The following is a 27318-nucleotide window of genomic DNA, read 5'->3' as shown; positions in this document are numbered from 1 at the left end:
AATATAATAAAACTTTTTCCAGCCTAGACTTAATAAATTCGTCCTCCCTGGACAGATTTAAACAAAGGAAATACTGTTTGAATTTTGTTATTACAATTAATTAGAGCAGATTGGCTCCCAAAACCCATTATCACTTTGTTTGACAATAAACGACTAAACTTGTGAAGCTGTGTTGAAGTTGAGGATGAGGAGACACAGATGTTTGTCATTGACAAGAGGAGGACAAGTGGAGAGTTTCCTCTTGTGTGAATAAGGCCTCTAATTACAACCCAGCTACCAAATGAACCATGAAAAACTAGTTAGAAGTGACTCATTTTCATATTAATGATTGGTAATGACTACAGATCATTTTACAGATCATTTCTATTGTCACTCACTAACAACATTTATTCTCAGTCATTTATTCTGACAGAGTCTCATCAAACCAAACATTCAGACATTTTAATAAATAAAAAGCCCTCAGAGACAAACCTGCAAACACAACAAAAGCCGAGGCTCTTTGCTCAGCAGGAAGCAAAAAGCAAACTGAAGCAACTCGCCTGACCTCGCCTCCTTTCCAACCGCAGGGGCCAACAGAAAGAGCCCCGCTTCTAGCAACAAACCACACACAGTGAGTTCTCTTAAAAACAAAACTGACTTTTATTTTTTTGTCTCCCTCCACTTGATATGATTTTTAACTCCACTTCATGGATTTTGAAAAAAAAAAAAAAACACACTCCGAAATAAAAGTCAAGAAGACAAGTTCAGCAACTAAACGAATCAAAAAGAAGTACAATCATCGCTTCACAGCACTGAGCATCTGTCAGGGTGGGAGACAAATGTTTTGTTCCTTTGTTGTTTTTTTCTGCGTTATGTGTTTACATCGATGAGATCTTGAGAAAAGTAACGATTGCCTGTAATTCAGGTCTGTGTTATAAATGAACCAAACATGCCTGCCCTGTGCAGCTCAAAGAATACACGCACGCACGCACGCACGCAACCACGAACACACACACACACACACACACACACACACACACACACACACACACACACTGTTAGATGGTAGAATGTGAAGCCCCTTGAATTACTCATGCTCAGTGTGGAGCTCAATACACATTTGCACATAGACACATGGGTACACACACTCACATACACGCATACAAGTACAGCATTTAAATCAGCAACGGCAGAGTGGGCAAACCTGGGGTACGGAGGGGTGGGAGGGCAGAACTTTTTGCAGGTTATAGCCACACAAAAAGACACGGAGGACAGGAAGAAAGAAGGAACTGTGTGTGTGTGTGTGTGTGGTGTGTATGTGTAGAGAGAGAGGGGAGAGGAAGAAGAAGAAGAAGAAGAAGGGGAGAGAGAGAGAGAGAGAGAGAGAGAGAGAGAGAGATGGGTTCCACATTCGACACTAACCTAAGCTAACTCATTCCCTCAATTATGCACGGTGAGTTTTCTCCTAGTAAAATTTGTTATTAGTTTCCAAATGACACATTTTCCATTACCCTACAGTGAGGGTCCCTGCAGTCTGTTCACTCTTATTGCCCTCTTGAGGCACACAGCGCATGATCAGCCCCTATCATACATCCTGTCATGTATCCCAGCCTCCAGCACACTGTACACGGTAATAAGACACTTGTAGCCCACACCGGTGACTTCACTGCAGCCCGGCGTCCCCACCGTCTCATAACTGCAATATAAATCAGCACAAAAACACCAGTTGGTGCTGTCACTTGTGAAAGAAATCCAAGTTTCTCCTGTCAGCCCTCAACATCACAACCAATATTTACCCCCTCGGTTGATTGACAAGGAAAACGCCAGGCGTGGGCTTGTGATTCAGAGAGGCCAAGTAATGGGACTCTTTCTATGTTGGAGATGTGAGGTGGGCGACTTAATGACTAGGGGAGACGCGGTGGGCGAGATGCCTCCATTGTGTTGCCTGGTCGATGCGAGCGTTTGCTGTTGCTCAACTGGTGGAGTGCAGCACGCTGTTAATTAGCCAGACGCTCCATTTCTTAGAGAGGTGAGTGATTGACAAGACGCCATCTGTGGTCGCAGTGAGGAAGAGGGCGAGGCTGGTGGCTCTGTGGCCCAACATCTTTACTGCAATCTGAGGTTTTAAATATATACAGAATACCTGAACTGAATGATATCTACTTAACAACTCTCGGCTAATTACTAACACTAAACACAGCATTAAAACATTATCTATCTATCTATCTATCTATCTATCTATCTATCTATCTATCTATCTATCTATCTATCTATCTATCTATCTATCTATCTATCTATCTATCTACAGTATCTATCTAACTGTTTCTATGCAACAACAGCAATTAATGAGCACTAATCTAGCTATACAGAACATCTTGCAACGGCCAGGTGACTGTTTAAATTAACAATGATGTCATTTCCAACACCTGAAGTGTCCTCGTGCCCAATGTTATTGAGACTTTTTTCGTCACAATCCTGTCTAGCATGCTGTATACTAATGCACTCATTAGCTGTGGTAATGGAAAAGTACTGGGCCTTAATAGACTTGCAACACTGACTTTGCCCAAGAGAACTGAATGAGCCTGTAGATAGTTGGTAAACAATGGATAATTAGGATAATATATGGGAATTAGGCATGCTTTGCTATAAAGGACGTGAACAGGGGATTTAGAACAATGATAATCATTCATATATAATTGTCACTCTGCATAGCATATCCTTTTGGTATACTGACTCTGGTGCTGCAACGTCTGTGTCTCACATTAGTAAATTTTAATCTGTTACATATAATTTCCTATAATATTATAATGTGTGTATTTTACAACCAGACGTAAGACTCTAGATACCAAGTGTCAATAGCTGCTGACACTGGCAACTGAAAAATATATAGGTTACATTTCTGTCATTAATAATATAATATAATGTACCATAGCAGCCGGTAAATTATATGTCCAGGGAGCATGTTTGTACTATATTATGCAGCAAAACAAACAAGAAATACCAACCTAGACTGACTAGAAAAGAAAAACAGGTGATTAATCCTTCATTCGCTGGATCTGACCCATAGCTCTGAACACATAGTTTACTGAGCTGACATTACAGCTTGCCCAAATAGTTTCAGAGAAGGGCTTAAAATCGATGCACAATTAGGGGTGTCTTGTATCAGGCATGATGAATTATGCTCTCTGTTCTAAGGCTGGTCTATAGACATTTGATCAATTCAGCTTCTGGGGACCTGGTAAGGCAGGCCGGGGAGCAATTGCTCTATTCCAAAGCCATTCAGTCGAATGTATTGATTAACCATTGCATTCTGAATTGAAAGTCTGTCCGGGATCTGTTCTATAAGGGGAGGGTGTTGTAGGAAAGCCGGACCCTGCCACGTATAAAATGAAGAAAGCAGTACATTCAAACCTTCTCCAGGCCAACTGTACACTTCTTTTTACTATTCTACAGTCTTGGCTTTAAAGCACCATCATTATTTTACTATATCACTGCATCAGTTCAGGAACAATGTGCTGTGTCAGTCCTTATAACCTAAAGAGCTCCATTACCTGACTCTTCTCAGCAAAGGCACCGTGCTCAGTGACCGTAAATAAAATGTATTTCAAAGTATTTTACAAACCCTGTTCCAAAAATCCATGTCGCAACACTGCACTGATATGTTAACAAAAATAAAAACAAAACAAAAAGTGTCTAATTATTAACTATATGAATTCACCTCCTTCTCCAGCTATCACCTGTGTAAACTCATTAAATAAAATTTGCCACGAACAAACTAAAGTACAGCTATTAAAGTGCAATATAATGCTATGTACTGTAAACTATGTTCTAGTTGTGTAAGGTCTAAACAACAACTCCATGGCACCTTATTAACAAAGATTCTGTAAACAGATCATCATAACCTTCAGCTGCAGGAGCCAATCAACACTTTCTCATCAGGGTGCGCCGAATGTAATTAGGGGCCGAGCAAACGTCTTGTTTATATCACTGTAAACTCATTGAACCCCAGTTGGGGTGTTATTTATACACTTGAAGTAGGCCAGACTGTGTTTGTGATCAAGGCTATGTTAATGCTATTCATATTACATAGTGCAACCATAAATAGTGTGTGGTACACCTTCTCTTGGGAGCGCCAAAGTTTGGAAATGCAATATGAGCGCCTGTCTATCTTCTTCCCCTAAATGGAGAGTTCAGTGTCTGGTTAGTGTCATCCCATCTCCCTCTGGCTCTCAGCTTTTGGATTTGCATTGTCAGGGTATCCTCCCACAGGCCCGTGGGGCCGGGTGCTCTCTCGACAGCATCCTCATCTACACTCCAATTGTTCACCCAGGGGATCTGTGGCCTCCTTGCCCACACCCTCTCCAGTGCCCCTCTATCACACCATAAGTGTGACTCATTTACATACATCATGACTCATAAAAACATGTTCTTTTGCTGTTTGTTTGTACAAATGCCCACATTCTGTTTATCACCACTCCATGATTTCAAGTCATATTGCCCAAATTCCCCTCCATCTGGACCCTTAACCCATAAACCTGAACACAACATACAATGTTTGCTTGTTTTTTTTTTTTTTTCAAAATCCACCCATACATGAACATTGACGTGCTTTTTCAAACCCACATTGAGAAACATGACAGTATGTTATATTTTTGTCCGTGGTTCTTTTTTTTTTATGTTTTCTTCTGTTTTTTTGTTGTTTTTCTTCATCAAGGACAGATTATGTACATACAGATGTTATATGCCACTGACAAATCCAGTGGGACGCTGACATGGAACAGTGTACAGTATGGGAGTGGGGAACAAAAAAAAAATACAGCATTAAAGACAGATACTGAGGAGATGAAATGGTGATTGAGACAGAAAAAAGATGCACTGACCAAACGACCTGCTCTTGTGCTTGAAATGGAATCCGTCATTATAGGAGCAACAACATGCATGCACAAACAGTGTGTGTTCTGTCACACAGACAACCCGACTACATCGCAGAGGGCAAGACTTTTTGAGTACAACATGTAGTGTTTTAGATTAAGGGCCATTTAAACAGAGCTTCACAATCATTTCATAGTACTGTACACAGTAATAGTACAACAACAGACTGATTTGATATACCTTGTTAATGGAAATTTTTCAGATATTACACCACAGCTTTAACCATATCTGATACCTCTTGCACAGTAGAGTTAGGGGTTATTGCTGGTTTGAAACAAAACACATTCAGACAATTGATTCAATAATGAGTTATTCCCCTTTAAGGTCGCAGTAGTCAGGGTTCAGTCGGGGTAAACTCATCTCTCCGTGCAGGTTCATTATGGCAAATTTGCATATAGTCGCTGCATGTGAGTGGAACAGTGTTTCAGTGGAGAAACCGTAGAGCCACTGTATTGAAATATGGGCTTACCTCCCACTGTTTGTGCTGTGCGGGGGAACTGGATGGATAATTGTGCCATGGGGGTTTTGTAGTGCCCACGCCTGCATGTCACAGGTACACATTGGAGGGAATACTGGTGCACCAAGGCGAGGTTGTCCTTGAAGAGGATTCCTGTCAGTGGCAGGATTGAGCTTGATTTATGGGGGCCATCACTGGCTGGCAGGAGGGACAGGTGGAGCCCAGGCTCCTTCACTTAGCCAGCCACAGGTAATGGCTAATTACATCTTTATCTCCCTGCGGTCGGGCTGAACAAGAACCGACTTACGGCCACGACCAGAGACTGACATGGATCCAAATCATTTATCTAGCTGATCGGAGAGAGACACACTATGATAAGTGGACAAATATGCTGTAAATGTGTGTGTGTGATGCAGTTAACAGCATGAGAAAAAGAGTCCAATACATAAACTGTTACAAATTATAAATTATATCATCATTCACTGCTTCTGGACTCGGATGAAATAATCCCTCAGACTGTTTCAAATGCGTTTTTAAAAAGCTTGTCATGGCAAAATAGAGCACATCACTTCGAAAACTTTACATCTTTTTTTTGTTTGTTTTTTCATTGTAGTCGTTCAATGTGTGTGACTTCTCAGAGTAAAGTACAAAAATTATTTTTCCCACGCACGGCTCATTACCATCAGATTTTGTTCATTTTTTTTCTCACATGGAATTACTATTCATAGTTATTCAAATACTTATTAACATCATCATCATCTGTACTATTATTAACACCAAAAAAGTAAAAGCAGGTAACCTTGCAGAGCAAAACAGACACAGTGCAGGGAAGGAGGGGAGGGAGGGAGTGTAGGGAGTATGGACTCACAATAGGAACATCTCTAACCGGTACATGCTATTAACAAGCGACAAAGAGGATGGAGCTGCAGCTTTGAAACAGAAGATATTGTTGTCACTGGACAGTCTCTTGCTGCTTCAGAAAGCTGGAGCGTAGTCGAGGCTGATGGGAGATGTTGTTCTGTGCCAGGCAACTTGAGGTCGCCGGCATGGCCTCTGTACTGCATATATTTACACTGGGGAGGAAGACGGAGGGAGGAGAGGGGTGACACGGAGCAGAGAACACTATAGCGATGCGAAGGGCGACTAGACAGAGCACGTTGAACAGAGGGGCAGGGGGGTGGGGCTAAAAAGGTTTGGGTAGTGAGGGTGTCCACATGCGAAACCTTGGTATAAACCCCCCAAATTACATAAAGGGGTACTTAAGACCAACGCCGTCACCACCCACCCTTTTTTTTAATACATTTTGACATCATTCATAGCAGCTTCACTGCTACACAGTTAAAATCAAAAATCCATACGTGTGTGTGTGTGTGTGTGAGTGTGTAGGTGTGTGATCAAAGGGTGACACGTCACATGGCCACCAATTGGACAATTTTCAAAGGTCACATGACCGCCAGTACCACATTATAACTATAATTTCCATAAATATCCACCATAATATTGTGATTTAATGTATCATTTCCATAAGGCAAACATTGTAGGTGAGTCATTAGTCTATGTAGTATATTACATAAATGATCGTCCAGTTGTTAGATTATCTATTTTCTTGTTCACCGACACAATAATCATTAATGTACACTCTCTATCAACATCAGCCGAGTGGTAATAATGAGGGGAAAATAGGGTGAGGAAGGAAGTACCAAGTCAGACAAATCTGCAAGGCATTCTGGGAGACAAAAAGAGAGAGAGACAGACTGTGTGTGTGTGTGTGAGAGAGAGAGGAAGAGATAATGGCAATGATTTGACCTCGAAATTGAATTGAGGGTGCTCAGGTTTTGTGGGTGGGGGTGTGATGTGGTTGTGTGTTATGTAATGATTCAATGGCTCCTGGATTAATGCATATTCTTTTTGTTCACAGTGATGGGTTCGTAATTAAAGAATTTCATTTCCTTCTTCCTTTCCGAGAGGGGAAGAGAGGGAGGGAGGGGGAGGCGGGCCTTTCAGGGACGTTAAGGGACAATTCCAGGTGGAGCTCGATCTTTACACCTTCAGCAGAAGAAAAGCAGAGAGGGAAACCCAAACACACACGCTGACACTCATTCCTGCATGTAAACCGGTCCCTCGCCCCTGTATGGCCCCCGGTCCTGGATGAAAACAGAAGGACCAGAAGAAGAGAGGAGGTAGGGGGGGAAAAGGACAAATATGTACAGTTAAAAACATGCAGAAAGCTATTGACACTGTTAGAAATAAGTGGTCTCTGTTTGTGACAGCTTGCATATATTTCTAAACATTTCAAAATTAATTAACCAAATTAATTCTGATACCTTGGCATAATTACTGTAGACAATTGAGACATGTGTTACAATAGTGATACAGTGTTTTTCAAAATTACAACTACACTTCCCATATTCCAAGAACTTTGCACTCATTACACCATCTGAAGCCTCATTTATTTTTTTATATGATGAAAATTACTCATTTAAAATGTGTTATTAAATATATATATATAAAAATATATATATATGTATAGAAATACGGAAGGCTGTGTATGTCAAAATCATTAAAATACACTGTTTAGACCTACAGGGTTGACATTTTGACTTGTCAAACAGGTCAAACTAGTAACATTTTTGATGGCTCTGTTCCATTTAGGTGTGTCAGGAATCAAAGCTACTAAACCCACATGCACAATACAAGCACCCTGGGAATGGAGAAACTAAATGGAATGCAGCTTTTATTATTGTTATTAGTTTCACCCGTGTTAGTTTTGTGCCATTAGGCAGTATAGTAGATTTCCAAAATCTAACCTGGAGGCCAAAAATGAAACAGTGTAGAGTGGAAGCTAGTAGAGGCTGCCAATGGTCTCAGGAATGGCCTCATTGGTTGAGGGTAATTACAATAATGTGCCAATTTTGATGTGATAGCGTGTTGTTGATGTTACAATGCTACATGTGGCACCTTTTAAAATGGTAAACAAAAGAGTTACCAAACCAGGGAAACAAAGTCAGTGGAGGCAATGACAGTGAGGGACAGCATATGAATAGAAATGCCACCAAAGTATCCGATTATGGCCCGATTTTCCGTGCCTGGTCCAGAACAGAATGGGGTTTGTTGTGTTCTAATGATGGCAGGAGGTGATTAGGAAGGAAAGAGGAGGCAGAAGGACAGATGATGGAGAGATAGGCTGACAGAAGAGGCAGCGTTGGTGGAAAAAGAGAGCAGGAAGATGTATGGGTCTGACGGGGGAGTGAGTCATTGAAGGGAGACTGGCCCGAGATAATGGGTAAAGGAATGAAAGAAGAAAGGGGATAGATGAAGGACTCACTTAAGATGGTAATGCCGAATGCACTAAAGGGGGGGCGGGGTGGGAGGGTGACGGGAAATGGAAGGGTAGGAAATCGCTCATTGGGGACGGTTAATGTGAATTGGGCTTGGAGTGAAATGACAACTTCTTGCGTAACGGGACAGAGCAGAGCGACAGTCTGTGTATGTGCATGCAGGAATGTGTATGGACAAGAGATGGAGGGTGAGAGCGTGAACGAATGAGAGAGAGAGTGAGAGAGAGAGATGGTAATATAGGCAAGCAAAGCTTTAATGGGGCGGAGAATAACGAAAATGGGGAGAAGGAGGGAGGAGAGGGCTGAGAAAATGCTGTGCTGTGTGCAGAGTGAAAATGAGACAGGGCGAAGGGGGAAGAACAGTGTGTCACTGCATATGTGTCGCTTTGTGGTAGTGTGTCACGTCTGTTCAAACTCTTGCACGTTGATTGATAGTCACATGAGATAAAAGTGAGCGTACTTGTGTATTTGTGAAAGCTTGGATTTGCATACATGTGTACACAGTGTCACTGTGTGCATGCACCTGCATGTTTTGTGGGATAACTTACGAAACAGCAGCATGCTGGCGTTGGAAGCCCCCAGACGGTTTGAGGCAAAGCAGGTGTAGTTGCCAAAGTGTTTCTCTGTCACATTGGTGAACAGCAACAGCGAGCGCGTCTTCTCGTTTTTGATCCTCAGGGTGTTGTCACTCTCTACCGGCCTGGGTGGTAGTGGTGGGGGAGCAAAAGGGAATGAAGGAAGCAGGAAGAAAAAAAAGAAAAAGAGTGTGACAGAGAAAGAGAGATAACACAACATATCATCACACCTAGTGACTCAGCCCGCCTAAGAGGCTTTTTTTTTCTGTTTCTCCAAAGACGACCATGCAACAAAGTCCCCCTCCGCATATCTCACCTTGTACTAATAGTGAAATCTAACAGTCCATAAATAACAGAGACCTCCTGCTGGGGCCCATTATACTCTATTAACAGCTCTCTCTGGCTGGCAAAAGCTTTTCTAAGTACTTCTGCATCTTGCTTTGCCTGATGCCAAATCACCCTCACTCTTCTATGCTCGCTGGGACCTTTTACAAACTTGGAAGGACAGATTATGTGTAGGTAATAGAGAGCAAATAGGTTTCCAACAAGCTAATATTTCTCCAGTGATGGCAAAAACATACATGATTATCTCAGACCAATACTAATGTCAGAGGTTAGATGAATGGACGGTGGCCAAGACTCTGTCCACAGTAAGCTGGCTGAATCAGAAAATGCTGTTTATGTGTGAAAATGTCCAACTTTTTCAGATAATTTCTGTAAAGATCTCTGCCCACACTGAAATGTCAGTCGAGTTATCCTGCTGAGCCTCAGCTGGTTATATCTCTCTTATGTTTCCTCCTTTTCTCTGCAATCACCTACTGTATAATGTGTTTTTAATATTGCTGAACACACAATTCAACTGCTCCCATTAACATGTTTTCTGTTGTGAGACAACTGGTTGGTATAAAACAGTGATTTGATTGATGCTCATAAACGCTACATGTTAACCAGGCGCACCGTTATTCTTGTGCTGTGTCGCTGAGACAGTGAACAATAAATGTCAACGTCACAAATCAAAAATACTGTTTAATGCCGGCACCTATGTGATCGGCTCTACTGACATTTAAAATGAGAGCTCACAGAGTGTGTTATAGGGAAAGGTTGTCTTTTTCACTTCACAGCTACAGCCCCCCAACTGTGTCTGAGCAGGCCTGCGTCATTTTTTCGAAAGTTTTCTACATCAACACTAAAATGCAAGCCCAGTGTTTTGGGATTTTTTTTTTGATTTAGCATTGAGTGGTCTCACCTGTGGTCATCTCTGTACCACTCGAAGACAGCTGGTGGGACCGCCATGGCTTCACAACGCAAGATGGCTGTTTTACCCAATTGGGCTGGCATGTTCTTCATGTCTGTAATCATGGGAGGGTCTGGTAGTGAAAAGTAGGGAGAAAAGAATGGACAAACAGAAGGAGGGAATTTTGCAATTATTATAAATCTGCCTTCACAGAGAAGTCAAGTCAGGTCAGCCACAAGGTAACAAGGTAGAAACCCCCCCCCAGAGAACAAATTAAGATGTATGAATTCATACATAATAATGCATCTACAGTATTTACATATATTGTTAATACATCATTGTGCTATAATGTAGGAGGTCCAGTGTGAGTTGAATTATTGCCGCTGGGTTGTGGCGCAGAGAGGGATACTCACAGTTGACCGTGACCTTGACCTTGCGTTGATCGGGTGGAGCCACTCCATTGTTGGTGATGCATTCGTAGTCCTCAGCCTGCTGCCTCTTAATCTCTGTGATGTCGAGGAACTCCCCATCACTCACCAACCCAACTATTGACATAAGGCAGATGTCAAAGGTCACTATATATCAAATGCAAGGCTACTGGTTTACTACCTTGGATTCAGCTGACACCCAAGCTAAGAGCATGGGGGAGGCGTCAATGCATATCACATAACATCATAGAAATCAATCTCATGATATGCATACGACTATTGTCCACAGATAATATACGCAGCACAGAGCAATTACAATAAGTCAAATCGATGTTTAATGCAATGAACCGTGTTCCACACTCAAAACTTTTCTCATTTTGTTTGTTTTTAATTACAATTTGCAGCTAGGAATCATTAATTTGGACAACAGAAAACAACAACATGAAATGCAAATGAATGAAAAAACAATGCAATTCCACTTAAGACCTAATCAAATATCTGTAATCAAGAAAAAACTGATTATATTTCAGTCATATCTGTCACATGACCCAAACTGAGTGCCTCAAGCTGGTTTGTTCAGTAAAATAATGGGTCAGTTGGTGATTTTTTGTTTAGATTTCAAAGTAAGTAAACATGATTTGACAGCAGTGACACCATTACTTTTATAGTGTCAGGGGAAATTGTAAGCTTTGCTTCCAAGCAGTGAATACACCAGGGGGTGCCGGCTTGTTCACTACATTACGTAGTGAGAAGAATATTTGGCTCTTATTTGATGTTGACAAACTCCCAGGTGCCCCCAAAACCAAATTAGCCAGTCTCGCACTTTTCACTCTTTTTCCGCAGGCGACAAACAGCCACAGAATCTCTTCAGAGGGGAGAGTCGAAGGGACGGGCTACAAGTTATTGCTCCTTCATGTGAGGGAATGGATGTTGGGGGTGTTATTGGATCGACAGTGGCAGAGAGAGAAAGAGAGCGGAGAGAGAAGAAGAATGAGAGCGAGGGTACACCCCCTCCTCCCTGCAAGTCTTAGCAGCCAGCTGTCTCACAGCCTCCAAAACCATTAGGCCTTTTTTTTCTCCCCTTTACCCCATTAAAGAAGTCAGACTGTGGAACACGACATAATATATAATCTCACCACTAACAAGGAAATCCAGCTCTTAAATTGCAGCTCACTTTTCCCTTTCAAAGCCTCCCAAACATACACACAACCACTGTCAATCAGTGGACCTTTACTTCCCCTCACAAACACACAAACGGCTCCTGAGTACATTTGTGAGCAACACCAACGCAAACACACACACAAAAAAAAGACACTAAACGCCATGATTATTCCTGTCAGAGATTAGCGCGGCGGTTCTAATTGAAGATTATACTGGAGGATTATTAGTGCGGCTACTGAGCTGGAGACGATTATTTGCAGCTGCTGCGGCAGAGGCTGAGCAGCGAGCGACAGCCGCGGTGATGGCTGCTTGTGCCACCCGAGCGAGTGCGGGCGGGCGCCCGGGTGATGGGGTGGGGTGGGTGCAATGTTATTCACTCATTCCATTAGTCTAATAAATATAGCTCTCTTGTGACATCTCTGTCAGGCAGGCAGAGCAACCAACTTTGCCAGAGGGGGGAAGCTGCGACAGCATCAAGGGGAAAAAGAGAGAAAAAGATAGAATCAGACAACTAGCACTGGAGAAATTACACACAAGGCTGTTACAGATGACTTCCAAGAAATAAAAAGGACAAAAAAAATAAGAAATGAGAGCAACTGAGCGCTAGAGAGCGCATTACAGACACAGAGAGTGGTAATTTGCAAGAAATACTGAGCAAGAGACTGAAAGAGATACACAGATATAAAGATAGAGGAAAAAGAGAGAAACTGCAACAGAGGGAAACAGAGATATGAAGTTGGGTATTTGATGTGGTTGGTTCTTTCATGGACTTTCCATCCCCAGCACCTGTGTGTGATGTAATATGACGGCAAAGCAGCCCTCTCACTCTCCCTTACTTTCCCTCCCTCTCCATCCCTAGAGATCTCTGGACCGGCATCGCACACCTCTCTCCACTTTGGTGGGAGATCATATCTGACTGGAGCCGGCCCCTGGCACTCCTACAATGGCCTGTAAAATACAGCTCCATCAACCACTTATGGCTTTTGAAGGAGCCTGACTCCTGACCACCAGAGATAGTTGGATTGCACCTGAGAGGAGAGGGGGGTGTATGAATGAGAGGGGGGAAAAAGGATCAGGGGTTCTGGCCTTCCCTACAGTGAAATCGTGCTCTATTTCCCGGCAGCACTTTGAGCCTGACTAGATCATCAGGGCACTTGATTTCTCAGCTCCTCTTATCCATTTCCATTACAAAAACTACCGTAAAGGCAGAGAGGTCTGATGTCGGGTTAAAACAGAAGAATGGACAGGCTGACAGACTGTAAAACCTGTCATTTGAAAGAGTTACAAGGTCTGAAATGTGTGTTAGTTGAGCTAAATGAAGCTAAAGCAGAATTTAAACCAGGAAAGCCACCTTATCCCGGCACTTCCCTGTATTCCTCTGTGTCACAGACTTCCATTATTACCCAAAAACTATTAAAAACGCATCAATAAGCCACACATTATCTAATTTTGAGTCAGTCCCACATTGTCCTCCTGCTGTAAATACATGGTGGAAAATAGTTACCAATAAATATTTACTCCTGTCTAAGTGATGTTTGCTATACACAACTGTGTGTGTGTAATCATTTTTACATTTCTGAATATTAAACTGTATATTCAGGACCAGTTTAAGGGATGGATGGTCTTCAGTATGAACACATGGGCTGGTGAAGGAGAGCCAAGAGGGGTAGGGAAGTTGGAGAGACAGACTAACACACTCTTGGTTTTGTTCTTTTAATGGGATTTGTTAACATTGATGAAAACATTATGACCTGATGAAGATCCAACTAGGATCGAAACATTGTGTGGCATAAAAGTATGCAGGCCTTGCCATTTTTCACTGATACTGTTTTTCTGATAGCCTTGCATCTAAGTAAATGGTAAATGGACCTGTACTTGTATAGCGCCTTTCTAGTCTTCCGACCACTCAAAGCGCTTTTACACTACGTGCCACATTCACCCTTTCACACACATTCACTCAGTGATGGCAAAGTCCATCGAACAGAAACTAACATTCATACACATTCACACACCGATGCACGGCATCGGGAGCAATTTGGGGTTCAGTATCTTGCTCAAGGATACTTCGACATGTGGCAGCAGGAGCCGGGGATCGAACCCACAACTTTCCGATTAAGGAACGACCCGCTCTGCCTCTGAGCCACAGCCACTAAGTGAAGTGCATATAAATACTTAACAATGACAAAAATACAGATCCAAAGGACCCATTTGTTACATTTGTTTATTAAAAAATTGTGTACTGAGCAGGATATTTGAAAAATATACTTGTCAGCACTCTCTGGCAACACTGTTTCTCTTTTTACCGGGTGCCTTCAGACTCCTGCCTTTTCCAATCATCTGATTTCCACACCCAACCTGCACACCTGCTATTAATTCTCTCATCAAGCCCCACCTGTCCCTCATCAACCCCACTCAGTATATACACCCACATACCAACGCTTGTCCTCTACTAAATCGTCCTTGCTGCTGTAACTATAGTGTTCAAGCCTTTGGTCCCACCTGCTTCTGATTCCCAGTTTTTGGATTTCTTTGCTTCTGCTAAATGCTTGCCTGTTGCCAACCTCTGCCTTCCCTTTTTAGTCGAACCAGCTCTGTAATTGAGTCAAAATTTTGGATCCAACACATACCAGTAATGTCACCCAGACCCAACCTCCAAATCATTTAACCAGTCTCACAAACTCCCTGTCAAATGTATAAATGCTTATCATATTGCTGACTTATTAAAAGCACATTGCTTCTCTTTCTCCCCACTGTCACAAGCATCCATTCATTCATTGTGTGTGTGTGTGTGTGTGTGTGTGTGTGTGTGTGTGTGTGTGTGTGTGTGTGTGTGTTTTTAACGGATGGGATGTCAAATGATAAGGCCCTGATGTGCTGGTGTATTTAACTGAATGAGACAAAATGCCTGTATGTCTCTGAGTGGGTCAACTGATGGATGCCAGTGAGAGTGAATGGCTGCGACAGATTGTATCTTTGCTTTGGTGAAGATGAAGGAGTGCAGAGCAGCATCACTATGTTTGTGAGTAAGGACTATGGTAACTATGCAGACAAGTTGCAAAAGGGGTTGAAGACTTTTAGCAGGTCTCTGTCTAACCTCTGAGGTGATGCACCGCCTCCCATCCCACCACCTCCTGACGCACACACACACATTTTCCACTCAACCTCCACGTACACAGTTCTCCTCATCCCCCTCCTCCCTGCAATTTCTCTATGCAGTCTCTGAGTAATGGGGACAGATGGCTGGCAGCTTCTTGCTGTTTCTTCGGGCTCGTCCACCGCCCCTGGTCTCCTGCAACTGATGGCTTGGTTGCAGAGACTCAGACGGAATAGCAATGCTCTCTCTCTCTCTCTCTCTCTCTCTCTCTCTCTCTCTCTCTCTCTCTCTCTCTCTCTCTCTCTCTCTCTCTCTCGGCAAGCTGAGGGGTTATCGGTGGGGGAGAGGAAGAAGAAGGGGAGGCGGTGTGAGATGGTGGGGGAGGTTAGAGAGGGAGGATTACTGCTGACAGAGGAGAAATGCAGTAGACTTGCAAGTGAGGACAACCGCACTGAGTTTGTGATGTAAGGTTGTGTATGTGTGTTTGCTGCAGGTGTGCGTTCATGCATGCTTTCGTTTTCTCCTCTTCTGCCTGTCCCTGCCTGAGGTACTGTATTGTGTAGGTAACACTAACTGTGCAGAGAAGGACATTGCATGCACAGCAGGCTAACCCAGGGACATGCAAAGGAGAGACAAGGAGGAACAGACCTCTGAGCAAGCCAAAAGCTGTCTGTAAGTACAACAATACAATATACAGTAGGTTGTGCATTTATTGGCCTTACAGTATAATTACACCATGTTGAGTAGTTGTTCACACTGACCTATTTATTATTGCTGTCTCTGTGCTGCATTTGATCTGTGTTGCCGTTGCTGTAGTCAGCTACAATAAAGCCAATACTGTTGTGTGAAAAAAAAAAAAATGCTTTAACCACTACTTTGGTTTCAGATGCAATACAGCTTCACAAAGAGTCCATTATTTGACTTTCAAAATCCCTGAAATTTTTAAAATAACAACCCTTGTTCTTTTAACTCCCTATAAAATTCATCTGCCATATTCAGAACTCCAATCAAAGATATTTTAGAACTTCCTGGCACACAAACATCTCACACAAAAAAACAAACTCTGTCACAGAGCTCCTGCATGCAAGCAAATAATCCCCATCATAATAAAATAACCATAAAAATACAAAACAAACGTCTACCAAAGCACCATGTCACACAGTGTACATAATATTCTAACCTTTTTCTGAAAACGAAACACCTTGTACATCTACTCAGTGTGGATATTTTGCCACATGCATAGTGTTGCATGTGCAGAGCCAAATTGAAAGGAACAACAAACATTGTATTACAAAACTACAGAAGTCATAAGAGACAAGCCTTCTTTGTTTAAATGGCAACAATTACTGTAGTAAAATATACTTAGGGATATTGAGTCATAGCACATTGGTATATTCAGTGCATAGCAATTCTCTTTATGTGCCAAACAGATGACACAGCACTACCATTACAGTTCTAATAAAACCTAAAACCATACAATCTCTAGAGGCCATGTAATGGTTATTTGCCTGACTTTGGACATTAGTGGTGACAAAAATGGCAACAGATAGGGAACAAATGCTGTGCTGATCAGATCAAATGGATCTGACTTCATCTATCAAGTTGTACATCATGACCACCCTGACCACCCTGAACTAGCTCTGATTCCATACACCGATGGAAGCTAAAAATAGCTGATGTAATGCCAACAGTGGCTGTTAGCGTCAGTTGGCACCGTGACGCCGGTTGACAGGGTGGATGAAGACAGATGCTGATGATTACAGGTGGCGCGGTGGGGATAATTATGTATAATGTGTGGATATTTGGGACAAAACATTGGGACACAGGGAAAATACGGGATTATGAATTTAAGATAGGGACAGACTAAACAGCTGGGTTTAAGAATGATGACACAGGAATGGGGGATAAAGACATGAACATGAGTTGAATGCTGATAAGCCTTTGGGATGAGAGAGAGAAAAAAATAAAAGACTGAACAGGGTTAGGGATGAATGTGAAGACAGGGAGATAAAGGTGAAGCTGTGAACACGAGATCTCTGGATCTGAAGACAAGCAAACAAGAAGGGGTAGCTTACATCTTGGGTTTTTCCAGGTGACTGTGGGCTCAGGCCGACCCACTGCCAGACAGAAGAGGTTTACATTCTCTCCTTCATTCACCGACACGTTTTTTGAGATGTTGACGATTCTTGCCGGCACTGAAAAACAAGATGAGGCGATTAAAATATGACCTCAAAATAACCTTTTATTTCATACATTATTGATAGGGTATGGTCCTGCAGCCTATTAAGGTGTTTAAAGTATGATGCAAATCCCTGCACCTAAGACAGACAGGCAATCAGTTGATTAATGATCTGTGCCCGAGTGCTTACTGAACTGTGCAACAATATGCTTGACCGTCTACTTAAAATGCACTGAATTCTAAATGGCTGTAAATGGGCATTAAAATCTCCATCTCCTGACATCTAATCTAATTTTTCAAAAAAAGGACATTTTTAAAAGCGATAGAATCTTTACTTCTAATATTGAAGTAAAGGACCACCCCTGAATATAGTTTTTGCCCCGAACTCAGTATGTGTGTAGTTAGTTTGATAACAAGATGGCCCTTGAATTTAAATGGCCCATTATCATTGTTTTTAATGAGCTTGGCCATGAGATTGCTTTTTTTTTGTAAGACATCTACAGAGGATCCTATTTTTCTCTATCTTGCTGGGGTTGAATACTTGCAGCGATAAAGCACAGATTGGAGTGGCGGTGAAGCTATTCCTGCTTGATGCACTGACTTGAGGGTGTAATTATTTTGTGTGATATCAAGCTAGGGCTGAAATTGCAAGCGTCTTGGAATTAGGTATATATGGTCATCTGTGCCAAGCTTTGGACCCTGCAGACACGAGTGTTTGTTTGGCCGCAGTGCGATGTGAAAACTCTGTTAGTAAGCGGCTAACATTGTCCCTGCCACCTGTGAGCTGTGAGCTGGGTCTCGTGTTTTTCGTTCCAGCAGAATGTTCCTAATATATCCTGTTAAAAGTTTTCAGTTTCACCCTGCTGGTGATGAATAACTGCAATCTGCACTACACACAGTCCAAAATATGCATAAAAACTGACACATGCAGGGGGAAAAGGTCTGAGATCCAGCCTCTGGGCGTCCTTGGCCAATACATCGTGTCACTCAGGATCAGTCAGACTCTCACTCACTTAGCTGCTGACTTGATGACTGAGCCCCAGTCGTGGTCCTGCACTGTGAGTTATTTAGTCAGGCAGTTGGACAGCCTCCCTGTGTACCTCATCTCCTCCACACACACACACCCTCATCCATCTGATCTGCCTAACTTTCTGTTTATTAAGAAAAGTAACCCTAACTGGCCCCATGGAAATAACAAATGGGCATGGACTCCAGCCTTCTTATTGCACCCGACTTTCATGTTATCTGTCACCTGCATTAGGCTTGCTTTACTGCAGCCACACACACACACACACACACACACACACACACACACACACACACACACACACACACACACACACACACACACACACACACACACACACACACACACACACACACACACAGGCCAACCAAGCTTTCAAGACGTAATCAAGTAATTGCATTCTGATATAACCATAACTACCAACCTTAAATAGTCAAACATCATAAAAACATTAACTACTAAGTTGTCTGTCATACATTTAAGCATGATTTAACAGAAAAGGAACATTGAAAAGTAACCATAGCAAATCTTAATTGCTTCCTCTGATGTCAAACCTCGATCACACCTAATAGACAGCACTACACTTGGATGAATTGACGAAATGCATAATTAAGCCATTTAGCAGATGTTTTTTTTATCCAAGGCTGCCTTTAGTACCATGGGTGCACACATATTTCTTTTGCAGTCGCAGTGGCAACCAAATCTGCAGACTCTGGATATATTAAAGAGATGGGCCAGCGCAGTAAACTCTTTAAAGTCACTTACAGAAGATTTCAACTCTCTTTCAACTCGGCTACTTACCTTGGACAATGAGGTAGACGTGGGCGATGCGGGGCTTGTTATTGGCCTGGAAGGTGCAAGTGTAGGGCCCCTCATCGGTTATTTGAACCTTGTCGATGTGGATGGAGAAGTCACTGTTGTTACTGTTGGCCAGTGTCACACGCTTGTCCAGTGACCACTTGTCTGTCCCCGTGAATAGGATGTTAGAGCGGTTCAGCCAGGCCTTGTGGGTCACCTCCTCGTCGATCCGACATCTGTGAGGGGACAGGAGGTTTAAGGTTGATACTAAATACTGTGGCGAGGTGTTTTATCATTGGTATAGATATAAAAAAGGGTGGGCATATCAATGGAATAAAACTACATTGAGTGTCTCAGTACAGTGTTAAATATCCAGGAGCCACCAGAAGAACGTCACTGCACCTCTTTAAGTTTATTGAAGGGACAGGACACCATTCTGACAAAGGCCTCCTCGACCAACACAGGAAAATACAGCCTTATATGTAAACCTAATGTAACTTTGGAAATCATTTACATTCCTCTGAACCTACTTCATCTCATGCCTAGTGTCCTCCAAGGGATCCTCCATAGGTCACTGCTACCTTACATATCCTGGAGCCAAAATTATTACTAGATGTGTGGCTGTCACAATAATGAATGAATATCATAAACGGATACAAAAATATCTCTACACAGTACATAAAACTTTTATCAACTACATCCTAACGATCTGCATTCATTATCTCTACAGTATGAAACAGTGATGATTTATACATCAGTGCTTTTACACAGGTGGAGCAAAATGGGTCAAATTCTAAAAATCAGTCGCAGGCAAAGCATTGCATGAGGAGTGGTCATATTTCATTCTTCTCTTCTAAGCTGCTTTTTGTCTGTAAGTAACTTAATGCAGTCCATAATACATACATAAGTCCAGATGTATATCAACTGGACATTTGCCAAAATCAGGCCGTGAAATCACAATTCAAATTATTGGCAAAAAAAATAAAAAAATTCAGAAATAGAAACACATGTAGTAAAAGTACAGTTAAATATTACAATGGAGTGATGATTAAAGCACAGTATCACTATTGCTGTTCCAAAGGGATGTGGCACGCTTCAGAACAGCAACCATGTCCCAAAGGTGTGACTTCAGTTCTTGGCTTGGCCACTAGATGTCCTTGCCCAGCTTCAACTAGCTTTGAGGACATGCCTCTGTAGTGCTCATGTTTAATTGATATGACCTGTATAAATATCACTGTTGAGGTTGATCTTAGATCACCTGCCAAGTCAGTGGCAGTGATACCACAATGCATAACAACCACAGTGCAGGTAAGCTTGGAAATCTTTAACAAATAGGCTACAAGGCACTGGTCTGAGGTTTAGGTTGACACATAACCTAAGGGCTAAACCACTTCTAACAGCTTAGGAAATAAAGGAAAAGGGGAAAAAAACATTATTCTGATTTAAGATTCAGCTTGTGACTGGTAGGCTTAAATAAAGAGACAATATAATAAGAAAATTCCACCACAAAAATTCATTATCTGTGTACCAACGTTCTATTAATCTATTTTTAAAATTAATCACTTCTGCACTGATGATGTTGCTACAGGACTGCAAGCCCAGAGGAAATGAGCACCATAATAGCATCAAATGTGCCTTGTCTTAATGGCCCGCATCAAAGCCAACACAACAGCCTTGTCTAAAGCGTAACACAAGTATTTGTGCCACTTGGGCAAAAGTGATTTTACATGAAAATGGAGTTTATTTATAAAGCTCTTTAGTTATTTGTTTGTCAGCTATTGGCTGCCGAGTGCCAACTAAACATACGCACACACACGCACACACACACGCACACACACGCACACACACACACACACACACACACACACATATCTGATCTGATCTGATCTGATCTGATCTGATCTCTACTGATGAAGCAGGTCTGTGACATAAAATCAAACTTCCACAATATTCCAATATATGTAGTGCTGCAACTACAGTTTAAGCAGTGGTTCCTAACCTGGGGGTTTGGATGCCCCAAGCGGTTGAAAAACCTAAAGGGGTTGTGAAATGGAACAGGGGAGCAAAGCAGCAAAATATATATTCTGCCACAAAATACTGTTTATTTTTTCAAACTTTGATTTAATCTTTTAGTTGTTTTTTTTTGTGAGTTACTAGAAATTGGAAATTGTTACATCTTTGAGCTTCTAAAAAGTATTCAGATAAAACAAAGTCAGACTGAATAATCCACCTGAAACCTGTATTAAATCAAACTATAGTTTTTGTTTTAAGTCGTCAAAAGTCATAAAGGCTGGGAACTACAGGTTTAAACTACAATTAATATGACGTTTTAAAAAAATGTTGAAATAAGAAAGAGATTACTGTAATGTAACATTACTGCACAGCTTTCCTGATACCAAACTGTAAAGGTGACATTAAAAGTGCAGATTTTGCCAGCTAGGCTCATTCAGCTTGGAGTTTTAGGGTTAAAAAGATGCCAAATAAGTTCTATAGATCCGACTTCTCCACAGAGTCAATAGAACAGCTTCAGGCTACACGTCTTGATGACATTATAGATCAGCATCCTGGTTCTTTGATTTCCAACTTTGAGAGAGAACTGTTGATGTTAACAAATATTGACAGAACTGTACTTGGCTTCAGAATAACATATTTGATTTTAGGCGAAGACCCACTCTTCTTTCAAGGGGAAAAAAAAGGGACTAAAAGAGGAATTTGCTCTGAGATCTGGTGAGGTGTAGGCTTAAAGGTGATGAAAGTAATGTTGACTTAGAATTTTTTTTGTTTTGCACTGCTGAGTGTTCTGCCAAGCCAGGTCATATTCACACAAGGGGAAAAAGCAAGTTGGCTGTTTTTCTGCTTCGTTGGGAGCCGGTGGAAAGCTGAGTTCTACTTTTATCACTCACAGTTAGGCAGGTGTTGTTGGACGCAGAGGAGGGTCCACCAACCAAACTGCAGCCTCGTTGTTACATTTAAGGAAAAGGGGATTGCAGACAGATGGGATGACTGAAGCGATCTGACCGGTATTATGATTCAATTAGCAATAGGATGCTGGAAAATATGGCGTCCAAGTGAAGTTATGTGACAGAGAATTGGCAATTAAAGCTGTGTGACAGGTGGGAGGAAAAATAAACATGTTTTTCATGTAATTAGTAGGTGCAGGTGTAGGATCAAGAGTTACCTCAAAGTGACGCTTTCTCCTTCCAACACTGTAATGTTGTCCGGCAGGTGTCCGAATTCTGCTCCGTGCACACTGGACCCTGCCAAGAAAAACAAGAGAAGAGACCAGTGAGCATTCAATACTGGCACCAGACACTCCAACACGCTGCTGTTCATCAATCTCAGGTTAGGTGCTTGAGGATCGACTACCTCACCAAATCAGTTTGGGCGGGGATGTGCTCTGCATCCTGCTTACTTATTTCTGAAAGGAAAGTAATAAATATACTAAACAAAAGAGTCACAATGTCTGCACTGACCCCCATACTTGAATAATGATTTGGTTTTACCCTGCATTCTGGTGGGGTGCGCGTTCATTGAACAGCACTGATAATGAGCCAAGGGAAGAGGATTCACGCGGAGCTGCCGGAGCGTGAAATGAAGGGACAGCGACGGTAACAGAAGGGATGCTCATCCTGCCTACCAATACACACACACACACACACACACACATACACACACACACACACAAAAACACTTGGAGAAGCGAGGCACATGCTTACAAAAGCACAAACATACACAAGAACAGACACATCCTGAGAGCCATTAGTTGAAGAGGAAATACGAACTTTGCATGTGTGAGATGTGTTTGAGACACTCAAAAATAGTTTGAAGTCATTTTTGTGAATTTGCTTGGACTGCAGACAAAGATAACCAAAGACCTTATATGCTGGCAGTGATATTTTCCCACTGAGGCAGACCGCTCCCCACTAACATACCTGGCTCTGTCCATCTAAACTCTGCCAAATAACAGCATGACACCAGATACCTCAGCTTGTGTCCTCCCTCTATCTCCGACAATCTCTTTCTCCCTCTGCCTGCAAGATGACCTCAATATCACAATAGGCTTTTGCTGTGGTCTAGCCTTGAGGTTTAATAAATGGTGACTTTATGAAACGAAGCCACTGCAGTGAGGAGCTAAGAAGCACCTCAAGGTTTGTTAAATAGCTGCACAAAGTCAGACATGTTAAGCAAGCCAAATGAGAATCCACTAAGAAATGAGACCCAAAATGACAGCAATGCACCATTTAATGGAGAGGAAGTGTGGGTTTTGAATTAAAGTCAGTCTTTGTGGAATCATAGTTTGATTACAAAAAATAATGAGAGAAGCTTCAGAATTATAATGCACATCATGGATTGCTAATCAAAAGGTTTTTCAAACTGCATAGTAGAAAGTCCTGTGAATTGCCAACTACACTAAATAATAATTCATCATCTCTTAAATAAAGACTAATTATACTTGTTCTCTTTTTCTCTGTGTTTGTGAATGTAAGACGGTGGTTTGGCATATCTGTGTGGATATACCATGGTAAATATAGGTTATATTCATGTTTAAGTATTTATATATTCATGTGTGATGCGTGTGTGTGTGTGTGTGCATGTGTTGCTCATGGTTGCGTATACAAGCAGTTTAATTTCTGTTGCTTATGGGAGTGAATGTGTACGTTTGTTTGCTGACATACCGGTGGAGAACAAGAAAAGAGGACAAACTAATGACGCCTCAAAAGAAAACTGGCCCTGAAAATCTCCCGCTAAAAGCTGTAATCGCATTAATGGGTGCTGCTGCTGCCACTGCTGCTGTGCTATCTAGGCCGGCCAAGGATCCCAGAACTCACTCTCTCTCTCTCTCTCTCTCTCTCTCTCTCTCTCTCTCTCTCTCTCTCTCTCTCTCTCTCTCTCTCTCTCTCTCTCTCTCTCTCTCTCTGAAAGCTTCAGGGAGGGGCGTAGCACATTAACCATTGTGTCCAATGTTCAAAAACTGTCACAAGCTTTCCTTTATCTGTTTTTTTTACTACAGAGTAACATTGCATAGCACTGCTATGTTCATGAATCCTGTCTTAGACTCCGACAGTCCTCAGCTCAAGCCCTCAGCTGTTCCCTTTCAAGTACTCTGTACTCCACACACTACACTTTATTTAGGTTAATTCAATTCAGGTCCAAGGCTTGGGGGCTCGGAGACGGTGTGACATGCTGTCATAAATACACACTACCCCACATACACAATTACAGGCATACACATAGAGAAAAGACGCTCCCTATCACATAATGTTACCACAGGGACAACCACGTAACACACACATTTTGATTGAATGAATGATGAATGCATACGCTGAATGCTCCAAACAACATTGCGAAGGTTACAAACCAGCGGGGAGCTATTCCCATTTCCCTACTCAATTCCCATTTTCACAGCTCGATTGGCACCTCGCATTCTAAAACCTGTATCACCCTGCCTCCACTCCCAGGCGCCATACAACATGATAACCAGGTCAACGCATTCAGCCCACACTTCCTCTCACACACTAAATCACAGGATCAATCACAAATGCAAGTTTACACACAACACACACACGTACGCAAACACACTCATCGATGAGCCAAACCAGCGGAGAAGAAGGTTTGTCAGAGTTCATTTTGACAACAAACACAGCAAAGATCCACTTTACAAATGTGACTTCATCAAGACACACAAAGTCGAAATGCACACACATACACAAATATTTAGCATCCACTTTCCCTGATTTATGCACACACCCACTACTGCATGGGTCTCTAACAAATTGTTTTGGGCCCACTGCTGCTATTGTCATTTCATAGGAGGGCCACTAATATCATACTTGTAAACAGTATTTTCATGTCATTATCTTATATAATCTTTGTTGTTTAACGCCAAACAACCTGACCTGCTCTTGCCAAACGAAATACATTTTTAAAAATAGAACTGTATTTTTATTTGATATGAAGAGATGGTTTAAATTGATGTGAACATCTTGTGGGCTGATTATATTATATTATATTATTGAAAATGGGGATGGAGGGCTGGAAATGGCCGGCAGTTTGAGGTCCCTGCACTACTGTATAACCCTTTCTGACCTCTTTTACTCCCTTTGAATGCATAGTTTACAGTAAAAGAATTGCTTTGACCTTGTCAAAGGTAAGGGTGATCACTAAAACGAAGAATGTGTGTAAATCAACAGTTTATGTAGGACAAACAAACAGGACCAGCATCTGTATTTGAGAGATGGGAGACCACCTCTGTCCTGACGTACAAGTGTCCTCAGGACAATACTGGGGTTCCTTCTCTTCCCCTAGAGGGTAAAGTCTGGCGTAAGAAGCAAACATATATTATTTTCTTGACAGCTGGACTACTTTATTTTGGCAGCAAGATAATATCAAAAACCCAATGCAGACCACGATGTATACAAGCCAAGGAACGTCGACTGGCTACTTGCCTAACTGGCTATAGATTTATAGTTAAGAGCACATTGGATCTGTACCAAGATTTCACTGCAATCCATCCGATAGTTGCTGAGATATTTTAGTCTGGGCAAAACTGTGGACTGACTGACCGACACTGCCATCCCTAGAGCCATGCTGCTAGAGAGGCTAAATCTATTTTTCATTATTTCATTATTGTTTTTTATTTTACCTTTATTTAACATTCACAATGAAAAACACAAACCTTGTGGTAGACATTTTTCCTGCAAGTTTGATTATAATTTGTTAGTTTAACAGCATTATTTGATCACTTTTTGGGTTAAAATGCTATGATGAACATCTGATGCATTACCCAACATTTAGGATCACAGGATTCTGTTATGAAAATGGCCAAAGCAATCAAATAAAATAGAATACTGAAATGGAGGTAAATGGTTAAGTGTGCATCTGCAGCATCTCATTAATGGGAGAGTGGGAGTGTTGGGTGTAAAACAACAAAACGTAAACCTCATCTGGCTGAAAGACAGCATGTGTCTCCCACCCTTTGATGTAATCCACATTATTTATCCCTGTCAGGCAATTAATTCAAATGTTGCCGGCCAAACACAACGGACATGATCAAACAGAACAATAATGAGTCCAGAGTGCAACCAGCAGTGTGCTTTCGCCATCACTTTCAGTTTCTTGGTTACTTTTGGTTCTATTGATCCCCATCTCAAATTCTGCCTTTTTCTCTGCTCCCCCCTGGGGCTCAGCATGCAGGACGAAGAACTGCGCCCACCAGGAGGATTCAGGAGTCTTGCCCATTGACACTCTAGAAAGGAGGGTGCTTGCCAATAGGGAAGCTTAAACCACCGGCTACCCTGCAGACTCTAAATATGGAACACAAAAACAATGTGAATCCCCCCCCAAAAAAAGCTTTTTGTCTGTAATGCTTTAGTAAACTACTTTACTAAAACAAAAGTGGGTTTGTTTATGAGAGGAAAAAAAAATCCTGAGACTATATAAAACACAACTGAGCTGAGTATGACTATAGAAATGATAAATAACCATGTAAAGCACGGTTAGTGGTGAACACTGCAGTGGCCCCTGGTGCTGGTGTGGAGACGAGCATATTAAATTACCCCTGCTCACTGTTGTCTGCAGCAGATGCAGTCTGCGCTGGCTACTGGTATCTCGTGTCCTTGCTATGACCTGCTGTTTTGGCACAAAAATGGAACTCCCATCTCCATACCATATACACACACACACACACACACACACACACACACACACACACACACACACACACACACACACACACACACACACACACACACACACACACACACACACACACACACACACACACGCTGTCCAAATAACCCCCTTCAAGCCTTTGTCTGCGCAGTATTGAGCCTCAGGTCAGTGACATTTTTAAAAGAATAAAATTTTATGGACATGCCTGAGGGACTACACACAGGAAAACACAGGACTAGTAGACCATCAATTCACCTATACTGTAGGTCTTTTCAGCTGTTATACACCTTGCAAAAGCAGAAATCTGTTTTACTCATCTGTGGATAACACTTTATCTCTTGCTGGCCCATAGGTAGACATTTACATAATTCCCTCCACTTGTGGTCCAGCGCTTTTGTCCCTGTGCTCTCGTGCATTGTGTCTTTTGTCTGTAGAAGCGTTGTAA

At 42.0% G+C, this 27318-nt stretch overlaps 1 protein-coding gene across 1 annotated transcript in view; it reads right to left on the bottom strand.

Moving 5' to 3' along the window:
* Nucleotides 1–4538: 4538 nt before the first annotated feature.
* iglon5 (IgLON family member 5) overlaps nt 4539–27318 on the bottom strand; it is a 92835-nt gene continuing 70055 nt past the window's right edge. Inside the window, exons 2-8 of the mRNA XM_051407785.1 lie at nt 22381–22459; nt 19206–19438; nt 17274–17393; nt 10929–11060; nt 10528–10648; nt 9255–9406; nt 4539–7512 (exon numbers count right to left, since the gene is read on the bottom strand). Coding sequence (XP_051263745.1) covers nt 7409–7512; nt 9255–9406; nt 10528–10648; nt 10929–11060; nt 17274–17393; nt 19206–19438; nt 22381–22459 — 941 coding nt within the window. The 3' untranslated portion in view covers nt 4539–7408. The remainder of the gene's footprint in view (nt 7513–9254; nt 9407–10527; nt 10649–10928; nt 11061–17273; nt 17394–19205; nt 19439–22380; nt 22460–27318) is intronic.

This window comes from Dicentrarchus labrax, unplaced genomic scaffold (genome assembly GCF_905237075.1).
Source record: "Dicentrarchus labrax unplaced genomic scaffold, dlabrax2021, whole genome shotgun sequence".
Taxonomy (NCBI): Eukaryota; Metazoa; Chordata; class Actinopteri; family Moronidae; genus Dicentrarchus; species Dicentrarchus labrax.
Note: the sequence above shows the minus strand (reverse complement) of the source record. Positions and strands in the feature narration are given on the sequence as shown.